Source organism: Corvus kubaryi, unplaced genomic scaffold, assembly GCF_017639235.1.
Source record: "Corvus kubaryi isolate FWS band 111438036 unplaced genomic scaffold, C.kubaryi_AGA036_p1.0 37398, whole genome shotgun sequence".
Lineage (NCBI taxonomy): Eukaryota > Metazoa > Chordata > Aves > Passeriformes > Corvidae > Corvus > Corvus kubaryi.
The window spans coordinates 44,997,871-45,010,336 of record NW_024581137.1 but is presented as its reverse complement, the minus strand read 5'-3'; the positions used below and the strand labels follow the sequence as shown (position 1 = coordinate 45,010,336).

The window sequence follows — 12,466 nt, the reverse complement described above, 5'->3', positions numbered from 1 at the left end:
AACAGGATCAAACTGCAGCTTAGTGCACAATATTAGAGAACTGCAATCACGGAAGAGAAGGGGAATGTCTGGAAAAAACTCAGAAAGTAGTGGTGAGAGAGTGCAGTATGAAACCAGCAGACAGATTTCCTATGGACTTCATCTCCAGACTTCAGCCAACCTTAAATTCAGGGCTTCAAAAGGGCAGCAAGGGAGAGTCCGAGTGCAAGTCTCAGACTCAGTGCTAGAGACAAAGGGATGGAGGAGACTGGATTTGTATATGGTTTCTGTAGTTTCTATGTTTGTAGTTAATCTGTGTGGCTGTAGACTTACAACTATGTTTGAAAACTATTTCAAACATGGTTACATCTTCAGAGTGGACAGGGATTTACTGTCGTGGCTACACTTGGAGGATGACCCTATCCTCAGCAAAGCCCAGCTCTTTTCCCACTGCATCCTTCAGAAAGACTCCTTATGGAGTAGGTCTTCTATCAGGCCTTTTCCCTGATGAAGCGTTAACAGAGTTTGCCTTGACTGTGCACCAGCAACAAATTATTTCCAAACTGCTCTGGGAGATGAGAGTGGCTGACATCCACTACTGGCCGCAGGTCACTTTCCTGGCACAGACCAGTCTTTGGGGATTATTTAACAGTGTTTCAGCTTTCAGCCTTGGAGCTCTTCTTCTAACCCCTACCCCAGGGACTGGATTGCCTTCACATAGAGGGACTGCAAAATACTCCCCATTAAAGAAGCAGTCGGGTTCAGCTAGGTGATCACTCCCCAGGTGCAGGGACAGCCTGTAAGGCAAGGCAATAGGGCAAGGAGGAGACAGGGCCCATAGCTGGTGAGCACCAGACCGTGCAGCCAAAGCAGCAGGATTCAGAGCCCAATATGTCCCTGCTTTGTTTCAGTCCTCTGGTGCCAGTAGTAGCGGTGGGGAGAATGCTCAGGAGTAGACACAGACTCCCCAGTGGGGATTTCATGCTGCATAGCCTCCTTCAGCAGCACAGCCGGCCCTGGGGAACCCCAGCAGCTCCTCAGCCCCTCAAGAGGCTTCATGAGAGACAGACAGACTGAGGGGGTCAAAGCTGCAACAGAAGCTAAGAGAAACGGGAATGACAGCAAGAGTGGGTGAGAAGGGAGATGGGAAGAGGGTCGGAAGGGAGGGGATGCAGGGAGGCCTTCCCCCGAGATGCAGGTATGCAAAGGGGACGAGAGGGCAGTGGCCAGATGAGCCTGACACCTGCGGATACTCTGATGGGAGGTCGTCGCAGCTCACCCCATATCAGCACAGCCAGCCTCCCCCAGGACCAGAGGGGACGGTGGTGTCCCACTGGGGAACGGCAGGGACTCCGAGGGACGCACGTAGGGACTGACGCACTCTCGCACGAAACAAAAAAAGAGTCTTGGGAGGGGGGAAAGGTGGCGGAGGAGGAAAAGGTGGCAGAGGGGGGACGGAGCAGAGTTCCCGCGGGGCACCCGAGGCGAGCGAGCCGGGAGGTGGGCAGGGATGCGTGTATGTGTGCGTGTCTGCGTGGGGGGCCGGGGCGACGGGGGCGGCCGGGCAGGGCATGGCAGGACACGGCAGGGCAGGGCAGGGCGGGCAGGGCTGCGCGGGGCCGCGCAGGAGCCCACGGGGCGGCGGGCGCAGGTGGTGCCCCCGCCTGCATCAGCTCTACCTGCAGGGGCGGGGGCCGCCGCCTCTCGCCCCCCTCTGCCCCTCGCGAGTCCCCGCCTCGGCTGACTGCCAGAGCTGGGGCTTGCCGTGTTTGTTTGTTCGTTCTTCCGCGCTGACGATGTCTTGGGGGGCTGAAGAGGAGGAGGAGAAGAAGGAGGAGGGCGGGGAGGGGGAGGGGACTGGGGCTTGGGAGACGGCGGTTCCTCGGCCTCTCTTATTGCCGCTGAGTTGCGCTCCTCTTCCTCAGGCTGCGAGCAGGAGCCGCCCGGGCGCTTCCCACTTCCCCGGCCGGCCGGGAGTCCCTGCGGCGGCAGCGCGCTCGCTCGCCTCCCGCCGGGGCAGGTGAGTGCGGGGCACCGCCGGGCACCGCCGCCCCGGGGCTCCAGGGCTCCGGCCCCGCGGGAGCCGCGGCCGCTGGAGAGCGGGGCAGGCGGGCGGGACGCAGTTTGCTAAACTCCGGCGCCCGGCTGGTCCCCGCTCACGGCCGCTTTCCCTTCCTTATCTCCCCTCCGCAGAGCAACCCGCCCAGCAGAGCGCTCCCGAGGTGCCGGCAGCCGCCAGGATTTTTTGTCTGTCTTGTTTGTGTGTTTGTTGGGTTTTGGTTTTGTTTTTTGTTTTTTTTTCCCCTCGTTTTCATTTGGCTTTCTAGTCTCGCTGGGAATGGCAGGGGCAGCGGCGCCTGGAGAAGGAACAAGTGTGGGGAAAGGGAGAGGGAGCCGGAGCTAAATGACAGGATGCGGGCGGCTTGAGGCACAGAGAGAAGCCAGCCTCCTTCTGCCCCCGGGACTGCCCCTGCGGACCGTGCTTTCTGCTCCTCGCTCCGGCTGGAGATTTAAGGAAGAGTTGTCCGTGGAGGGCATTTTTATTTTTTTCCTCCTTTCGCTGCTGTCGGAAGGGAAAATGGATTGGGGACTTCTCCTGCACTGTGCAGCCCTCACCTTCACCCTCGCCAGGGCTCTGCGGAGCGGTGAGTGACACGGGGGACGTCGGGTCTCGGCTAGGGCAGCTGCGGGGCCGGGTTCCGGGGCTGCCGGCACGGGAGGCGGGCGGTGGGGCCCGGCGGGCCGTGGGACCGGCACCGATATAAAGCCGGCTGGGGGGAACTTTCTGGCGGAGGAGGGATGCGGCGCAGTCCCCGCCTGAGGACCGCCCGCCCTGACATTGCCTTCCGACTTTATTTTCTGCTCTTTCGGGTTATTGTATAAAGCAGGCTGCTCATTCTCACTTGATCAGGACAGCCAATTATCTTAATAATGTCCCGTCCCATAGGCAATTAAATGTCCCTCCTCCGATATCTGAAAGATAATGAACACTTTAAAGGGAAGGCTCTCTTCCCCGCCCGCCCTTTCTCTTTCCCAAAGCGTAAAATTTTGGTCATGCCTCCTACTAGCTGTGTGTGTACCTGCGAATAGTCTTCACACAGAGAACTATCTAGAGTACCCGTTTCCCAAGTCTGCAGTTTACGTGCAACTTACACTGTGCCAAGAGGGGAGCTGAGCTTCCCTGTGAAGGCTCAAGACTCCCTTCCAAGAGGAGAAATCCCATAAGAAAGGAGTGGTGTGGCTAGTTTACTGTCAGGCAGACCCTGAAAACACAACTAATTAAAAGCAGCGTGCTCCTCCTTCCCCGAACAATGCCAGGGCACTGTGAATATTGCAGTGAGCATGATGCATTTTTAAAAGATGGTCTAATTGTGGGACTGCTTGACATTTAGCTCTTGCACATGAAACAGCTCATGTGAGTCTTCCTTTCCTGACAAATCCTGAGCAATTATTATTAACTAATTATCAAATATTTACTTTTGCCTGACTGGGTTTTCAATCAAAGTAATTAAAAGAGGAGAGCACACTCCACTTACACTGGTATATTGTTTTAATAAGGGACCGCAACTGGAGTGTCAAGCAAGAGTATTAAAATCGCGTGTTTTATGATGGAAGTTAATCTCTTTCCCAATATGTTTTGAGGAGGCTGCTTAGTTTAATCAGGATGAGCTTCCTCCTCCAATGCTGTGGCACAGGAGCAAAGGTGCTAGAGAGGTGCACCAAGCCTAGTGTGGAGATGCTCTGAGAGATGCACTTTGCTCATCCCCCTAGCTCAGCTCAGGGTGTGGGCAGCTGCCTCCCACACAGACCCACAGTGCCACCGTGTCCCTCTGAGGGACAGAATGGGGCCACCCCCAAGCTCTTGTTGATCTTTTCTCCCTGTTAAAAGAAGGGGAGAAGAGCGAGTTGCTGGGCAGAAGCCTCCTCCTCCAGTGTTTAATGTGGTGGTCCTGCTGGAGTCACCAAGGCCGTTAACCTCCTCTATCACCTACCAGACCTACTAATGCCACCTTCACCTACACGCAGTATTAGTGTCCACTAAATTAATTCATTAACCTTATTTGGAACTAATGGTCCAAAGTCATTAGAAACTGCTCTTCTTAATCAAGTGTGAGAGAGATTGCACAGAGCCTAGGAGTCTAGCAGACCGCATTATCTTATTACACTGTCATTTTCCCAGAAGTCGCAGATTAAGGAGCGCTGGTGGTAGTGAGTCCACCTCAACGTCCTCTGAAGTGACTCTGTCAAGTGACTAGAAGCAGCACTGGTTTATTTCAGGCATTTAACTGATGCCAGACTCTGCCATGTTGTTTGCAGGGCTGGAGTGGGCTTAATGAGACAAGATCACTTTCTGAGTATGCTTACACAGAGAGGAAAAGGCAAGATTCCCTGAGAGCCCCAGACAGCGGATTAGCAAGATCACCAGTGACAGCTTTTGAGCTTTGAGCAGCAATGCCTTTTGTTCTGGTCAGAGGAAAACAGCCTGTTTTGTAAAGGCACAGTGGAAATATAATAAGATAGCCTTTCCCAGCTATGTGCTTAGCAGTATCTGGGTTTTGACCATACATCTGAGTACCTATCAACCCCTTCCCTCCTAATTTATGGCAAATAATTTCTATAAAGAGTGTTGCTTTATGCATTTTTGATGTGCGCTTCCTCATTCATTTCCATTTGACCTGTTTTTCCTACAATAAAATCCTGTATATTTATAAATTCATGCTGTGAGCAAGGATTGCCATTTTGCTTTCACAGGGAATGTATTAGATAGAGCACTGCAGCCTGTATATACCATTATTGAGATGTAGTGATATATAGTCTTGCTTTAGAGGGGACATTCTTCCTGTCCATAGTTTACTGTCATGTTTTATTGCTCAAAATTAAACAACCAATGCGTGGAGAAAGTTTTTTCCTCCCTGAAGGCCCACAGAAGGGAATCCATAGTAGTCAAAAAAGTGATAACACTGCACTGGACAGTGAAGTGAGTGGCCGTGTAGGTTGGACTTTTTGTCCCTTTTTACTTTTCCTATAAACCTTAAAATGCAACCCTGACAATGCTGACCAAAGGAGCAAGATGCAGCCTTTCCACATTTCACAGTCACACTTTGTGATTCTAGAAACTTTTGCAACTATTTTGCTGCTAGAAATAAATCTTTGTTGTTGTTCAGGGGAGGAAGGAATGAAGGGAAGAGGAAGGGATGTTGTTCTGCTCCATTACTTTGATGCAGTCTCCAAGCATGAACAAACTTCCTTGAAAGAGTAAATAGTGGATGATTTCTGCTTCACTAGAGCTACTTTGTTCTCTGCTACCCTGAGTTTGAGGAGCACAGATAGTTTCAACCTGCCTAGATTTATGGACTGATAAAACAAAGGGAGGGTCTCCTGCGAATGAGCTTGGATCCACCAAGATAATCCCAGTGGTTGGTGACACAGACCAGGCTTATCCCATAGCTGGGCAGGGTGTCAAAAGGCATTCCTTAACATCTCCTCCCAGCTTTTCTTAAAACTTCATACTTAAGAAGATTATAGTTTTTGGAGTTTATTGTGTCGCAGGTACCCTTCTTAGCCGACATTAACGCTGTTATGAAGGTGCAAGGTTTTAACACTGTAAGGGGCACTGTTGGAGCGGAGGGCTTTTAAAAAGGGGACGGCTTAGGAATGGGGTGCTTCTGCTACCTGCTGCCTGTCCAGCCACCGGATTTAAAGATGGGGACGGCGAGGGAGTCCTCTTCCCTTCGGTAGAAAGTAGCAGAGATGTCTTTAAAAGCAGAAGTATGCAGCATAAGTTTGCCTGAAGAAGGCTGCGGTCTCGCAGCATTCCCACGGCAGTCGGCGGGGTCCGCTGCTGCGGGCTGCGCCCGGATGCTTGCCGGGGGCACTGAGACCTGCCCATGTGCTTGCTTCCCCCGCAGATAAGTGTGGAGACACGATCAAAATTTTAAGCCCCGGGTACCTCACGTCTCCCGGCTACCCGCAGTCCTACCACCCCAGCCAGAAGTGCGAGTGGCTGATCCAGGCGCCGGAGCCCTACCAGCGCATCATGATCAACTTCAACCCGCACTTCGACCTGGAGGACCGCGACTGCAAGTGAGTGAGTCCGGCGCTGCGGAGCGCCACGGCGACACCTGCCGGCCACCGCGGGCGCTCGGCGGGGCGCGCCCGGGCCGGGGGCGAGCGGGGAGGGAGGCGGGGGGGTGCGGGTTAAAAATATCTTTACGGCTTTCTGAGGTTTGTGAGCTGCGTCCGCCCGGTGCGCTGCGAGCGGGTGGCGGTGGTGATGCGCGGAGTGCGGGTGCGGTTGTGGTGAGGCACCGTTTGTTGGCCCGCTTGCTTTTTTAAGTCTCTTGTTTGAGTTTGAGAAAGGAGTTCCTTTTCCGCTTATACCCCCACGACTACAAACAGCCCATGGAAGAGACAGGCCATTTATAAATTGCCAAATCTTCTTAACGCAGAGTTAGTCTGGCATTTACTGTCACCCTTCAAGGGGCAGTGGAGTGGAGGACTGATAGTCATATTTCCTTCTTTCTCCCTTTGCTGCTGATTTATAGCTAGTAGCTTTTCTTTCCCCTCCTCCTGCTCTCCTGTAGTGCTGTGAGAGGAGGAAGGAGGGAGCTGAGGCTCCCTTTGTCCCCTGTCCTCGCATTCCCTTTGACCGCCCGTTCCAGAAGTGAGAAGGGGAATCAGAACCTCCCAGAAGCTGTTCTACACTTTTCCCCAAATCTGTAAATCTCACAGCTTGCACAAGGCAACACGTGGAAGATCATTCCCCTCTTCAACATGCACTCTGAATTCAGCCTGCTTGTTTCACGAAGAAAATATTTTCATGATTCATTATTTAAGTATTTCTGGAGTATCATAGTTATTGAAATATTTCTTGTGTATCATAATTTTTTATCCCCTTCTGATAACTGCAAGAGAGTTGCTGTTCATTAATGTTACCAGTCAAGATTTTCTCTGCATGTCGGAAAGATTAAACTCAATAGCTGGTGGTGTTTGGTATTTCATGGGAGTATACAGGATTTGGTGCCATAAAATGATGCTCAGTTTATCAGAAGTCATTGTGATAGACCATGAGATTAGAGTGTTGGACTTAGGGAAAGAGAGCCTGTACTCAAGCACTTAATTTTTGCCATTCACATCTTTGTCCTATTATTTAATAAATTGATTACTTAGACCACAATTATTGTTTTCTCTTGAAATGAAGTTTTTTAATGATGCACTGTGGTGCTTAGTTGCCTTTTTGTGGTATTTTATAAGCACTTATAGATCAGCATTTCAGTGCCATAGTTGAGTGATAATGCAGAAAAACCCTGTGCTCATAAAACTAAACTGACTCTTTGCGAAAATGAGTTTTTACTGTGGTGTTGGAGCTGCAGCTCATATTCACACCATATGTTCACACACTGACTTCCCATTCTTTAATTTTTAATGTCTTGTACTCAGGCAATGAGTCACTTCCCTGTGTCTTCTTAATACAGGTTTTGCTTTCATTCTGTGGAACGCTGCTAATGCTTTAAAATATTTGTCACTCTTTGTCTCTTAGATGGAAATTAGGAAATTAAATCAAACATATTTCAGTGTCAAATCTTCTTCCTCCCTTGCTAGAATGCATGTTTTTCCAACTCTGTAAAACCAACATGGTCTTTGGCAGCAGTAAAATGGTGTACAGCATACAATTATTTGAAGAACAAGTAATCTTTGTGGCACAGTGTTGTGTTAAACAGTGCTAGACTGAGCTGAACTGGGTCCAGGGAAAGGATTGACTCCCTCCCTGTGCTGCTTCCTTCTCAGTGTTCATTGTCCACTCTCCCCACTGCATTATTTCTTCCCCTGAAACGGAGCCCAAAGCAGTAATGAGATGGTAGTGGGTGGAACGAAGTCTCTCAACAGTGTTGTTTGCATTGTCTTTGCAGTGTGTGGTGGTGATGACTTTACCATTATTTGTCTGTGCTGAAATGCTAATTTTCTAGGCTTTGCTAAATTACTCAGCTGCTACTTCATTTATACTGAAAATTGCTCTTTTTAACTTGAGAGGGATTGTATTAGTGGAAAAAAAACCACAAAAAACAACTAAGGACCAGAACAACAGAAAAATTATTTCAGCAACAGGAATTTGTCAACAATCTCCGTTGTCTGAAATTTCAGCATCTGCTTGCAAAATTCACATTCCTTGTACTGAATATTAAATACAACAGGCGATTAATGCAATAAACCTATCACAAGATTATTTTGTTTTCCAGCTAAGTATATTTTGTTTTTCTAATATGCTTAGTGTATTAGAAACTCAGTCTGCAATCTAGAAATGTGTAATTTAGGTTACACTCTAGTTTATTGAAAGGTTTAGCACTGGAAATTAATAACCACTTAAATATGAAATGCAGATAGAAAATGAGAGATAAGGGAATTCATGTCTGGGAACAAAAAATGTCCCATACAATTAGAGTAGACTAGAGAAGATTAGCTTGCTGGCCTAGCTCCCAAAATCCTCTTTATAATGCTGTTCATTGCATCTTGGACCTTAGTTAGCATTGAAAACAACTTTAATAACAAGGACCCCTGAGCCCAGGAAGGGAAACACTGTGGCTTTGGAAATGTTACCTTCTTGTTTCATAGTGCCAACAAGAAAATCGAGAGGCTTTACCTAACTTTAAAAAATATTGCTCTATATAGAGGTCTAGACGTATTGAAATGTAAAACTGGTGAAAGGTTGATTCTCAGAGGAGAATCAAAAGCAGCACATTTAAGCATTAGCTGTTACTGAAGTTGTTCCCAGTTAGTCTCTTTGTATGTTAGGGTTTGGAATTAATTTAAGAATATGCCCTTGATTTACCTACTTATTATGCTGTGCTTTAATGAATAAGTATTTCTCAAATGACTGATAATAAAATTCATATATGTATATTTTTCTGACAATCAGGACCATTTGAGTTGTTCTAAATTTCAAGTAAACATGGTGAAAATTCCTTTTTCTCTGGAGGCATTCTGAAGGACTCAGCTTCTACAGTTTTGGAGAATAAAGATACACAAATAATTAAAAATATGTTCACACAAGCTAGGTTCATCTAATAAAAAGTCTTCTAGACGGAACTACTGTACCAGCATTATGGAAATACTGGGTTTCGACAAGAAGTGTACAAACATGTCGACCACAGATTGTTATCAAGGACATATATAATGAAAAAATACATAGTCTCTTTTAACATTTAACTTTAATGAGTGTTATGCCTCCTCTTCAGGAAGCCAAGAAACAGAAATTATGGTTGTGCTTTAAGAGAAAAGTAGGTTTGTTTGCCGTTTTGCCTTTTCTCAAGCAAGTCCCAATAATAAGCATGCATTTTTGGAGTCAGGAGCATGGTTAAAATGAATAGAAGAGACAAAACATATGGCCACATATTAGTTAAAATGCTCCAGTGTTTGTTGCATGTGGTAAATGCTTTTCAGCACTTAGTGCAAGCTGTACAAGTCTCGTGTTGCTGAAGTATCCTACTGTGTAAATGTAGCCATCTTGAATCTAGTAAAACTTTATACCTAGATAATAAACAAGAATGTCACTGATACAGTACTTTGAATTTATGGAACTTTTCCGGTTTCCCAGCAATGTACACTATCAGCATGATAATTTATAATGGTTTGTGACAAATGTTGCTGAGCAAAGAGGTGTGTGGTTACATTCAGATCAGATGTCATTATCTAGGGAGCAATAAAAATTTCACAGACACTAGGTTAAAAACATTAAGAAAATGAATGTGAAGCTTCAGAAGAAAAAGGCTTAAGAAAGGTGGAGGGTTGGCTAGAGAAAGCCCAATAGTGGTTTCCTTACTGACAAATTATTAACTTTGTTGTCAGACTTGACTGTATTGTTTTACAAGGTTTTCATAGATATGCCACACAGCACTATTGTTTTAATGGCTATCATTTATAGATGTAGAAAATAAGTATCATCCTTGCTTAACACTTGTGGATTATGTACGACAATGCTGTCAAATCACTCAGAATGGAAAAATTGCCCATTTTGGAAACATTCAAGTTACAGGAGAGATGTCACAGATAATTACTCTTCATATTGCATTTACTAGGGATTAGTTACATGGATGAGAGTAGAGCTTTATAGAAATTGTGGTCAGCTATAGAATACAGAGCAAAACATATCTATGGTTGTTTATATAGAAGAAAATGGCTCCTCCAGGTCCTTGAGTAAGGAAGAAAGCAAAGGTATTCAGACCTACAGAGTGAATGTATAGCTTCACATAACTCCCATAGACCTTAATGATGTTAGAAATTCATCCCTGCATTTTATTTCTAAATAATGTCAATGGATTTATGCTACAAATCTGTAGGTATAACAAACTCAGGCTGGTAAAATAAACAGGAGCAAGTGAAGTCATGGCTCAGCCTTCCTTTCATTTCTGCATAGTTTAAGCTTTCATTTGCTTTTGTCTAAATCCTGGTTCCTGTTCTTCCATGCAGCAAGGTCTGCTTTGTGCAGACCTTGTGCCTCGCGTTTGTCCCTTTTGTGCAGGGGCCGTTCAAGCCCTTTGGGCTGAGCCGATGGGAGTAAGAGTGCCTATGTCCTTGCTGCCCACCTGCAGCACCACCCATGAAGGATCCTGCTGAGCTGCCCACTGAGCCTGTCAGAAGGGTCCTGCCATCAGCTGCACATAACAGCTGCTCCCTGACTGCCCCAGCTGCACCTGAAGCCTAGACAGTTCTGAGCTGCTCCCACAAACTGCCCCAAGGACATCTCAGGGGAAGGGGCGGTCTGGGCCCAGTGCAGCCCTACTGCCTATGGAAGCAGTGGGAACTTTGCCCTCCACTCCCACAGAGCTGTCTCCCATCATTCTTGATGACTGCAGGGAAGGGTTCAGCACAGGCCCTGTAGGATGGTTAATGACTGTATCAGTTGTTTGGATAGCAAATGTCAGTCAGAGCTTCCTAATTCCCTCTGCCCGGCCACTGTGGGGCTCGGCAGGCAGAGAGTGCCTGCAGCTGACAAGGCAGGGTGAGCAGCAGAGCAGCACAGGAACAGTCACTCAGGTTTGTGGAAGGGGAGCCAAGGCCTCTGAGCTTTCCAACAGAAATACAGCTTTACTGTCTCGGCTCCATCAGCTAAGCATCAGCACTGGCTCTTTAGTGGGTTTCAGCAGGACAAGGTATCCAGGAGAGGTGGAAATGCCCCCTCCTCACTGCTGAGGGCGGCTGGAAGGATTCCCACCCTCCCCTGCTTGCTCTGAGCTTCATTAACTAATCCATCCAGCCCATGCATGTGCAGTCACTCCACCGTGGGCTGCACTGCCTGGGCAGAGGTGAGCAATGGGCTGGACATGTCTCTGTCAAAGCCAGAGAGGGATGTGGGCACCGACGTGCAGGGAAGGCCATACCTGGGCTGAAGAGGCAGCATCGTACCCCTTTTGTCTCCCTCAAGACCTGTTTGGGGTTACCAAGAGATTAATTGGAAGTACTAAAGGGGTGAAGGGGGCTATCCTTCATTCTGTTCCTAAAACAAGAAACAAGCGGTTTTGGCTTAGTTTGAGATGAGTTGTTGCAGTAGGTTTGGGGGCCATGTGGTATCTCATGTTTCTGCATGCACTTTGAGGGAATTTCTCTGCTTTATATAAAGCACATGAAAGGCTTTCTCAGGGAGCACTTAGCTAGACCCAGACAGCTCTTCCGATGACCACTGCTGTTTGGTACCCTCCATAAGGCTGCAGGAAAGGTTTCTGTCAAGGAAAGGAATCAGCCCAGAGCCTGTGCAGGATCATGGAAGCAGAAAACACTTGTTGTAACCCAAAAGCTCTTCCTTAACTTAAAGGTTCTGCATTATGAAAGTATATATAATGTTCTCTTTGCCACAAGATTCCACAAGTATTTGCACACACAGATGCAACTATCTAAAGATACTGTTATTTTATTGTGCTTTTGGGACTAAATGAGAGTTAAAAGAAGTTGGAAATTATATTGTTTTTCTGATTAGAGTGTAATGAAAGAATTCCTTTGATTTTTATCCAAGAAGTTAACTCTTGTGAAAGTCTCTATTGTCAAACTCTTTAACAATTTGTTCTTTTAGCGTAGTGGTTTGAGTTTGAGTTTTCTCAGAAAAGGTATTAGGAAATCCATGACCAAACTGCCTGGTCATAGCTAGGGAGACTGTGCTGGCCCATGTTCAGGGCCGAGGGGCTGGAAGCAGAGCCCAGTGTTGCACTCTGTGTATGGGAGCATTCCCTGTCTTGGCTTGGGTCTCCATACGGTAGCATGATAGAGCTATAAAACCAGTCATATATGGATGTTTCTATTAACCTGAACAGTTAACTGTGAGTAGAATTCTGTCTAGATGTGCTACAACCAGATGCCCTTCAGACAGGAAAAATTTGAGGGTCAAATATGGATTCCCTTAAGCCTAATCCTTCATCCTTTCTGTGGACAGAGATAAACAAATTCAGAACAAAGGTCTAAGTCCTTTTTAAATTGAAACCCAGAGTTGTTGGAATTAGCC

The 12,466-nt window shown here is 47.1% G+C and overlaps 1 protein-coding gene across 4 annotated transcripts in view; it reads left to right on the top strand.

Moving 5' to 3' along the window:
* Positions 1-1,864: 1,864 nt before the first annotated feature.
* Positions 1,865-12,466, top strand: part of NRP1 (neuropilin 1) — a 113,190-nt gene continuing 102,588 nt past the window's right edge. For 2 of the 4 annotated variants that reach the window (XM_042044538.1, XM_042044535.1), the window contains exons 1-3: positions 1,865-1,999; positions 2,173-2,624; positions 5,889-6,063. In XM_042044538.1, coding sequence (XP_041900472.1) covers positions 2,384-2,624; positions 5,889-6,063 — 416 coding nt within the window. In that variant the 5' untranslated portion in view covers positions 1,865-1,999; positions 2,173-2,383. The remainder of the gene's footprint in view (positions 2,000-2,172; positions 2,625-5,888; positions 6,064-12,466) is intronic. The other 2 variants (XM_042044537.1, XM_042044536.1) reach the window with 1 other exon arrangement.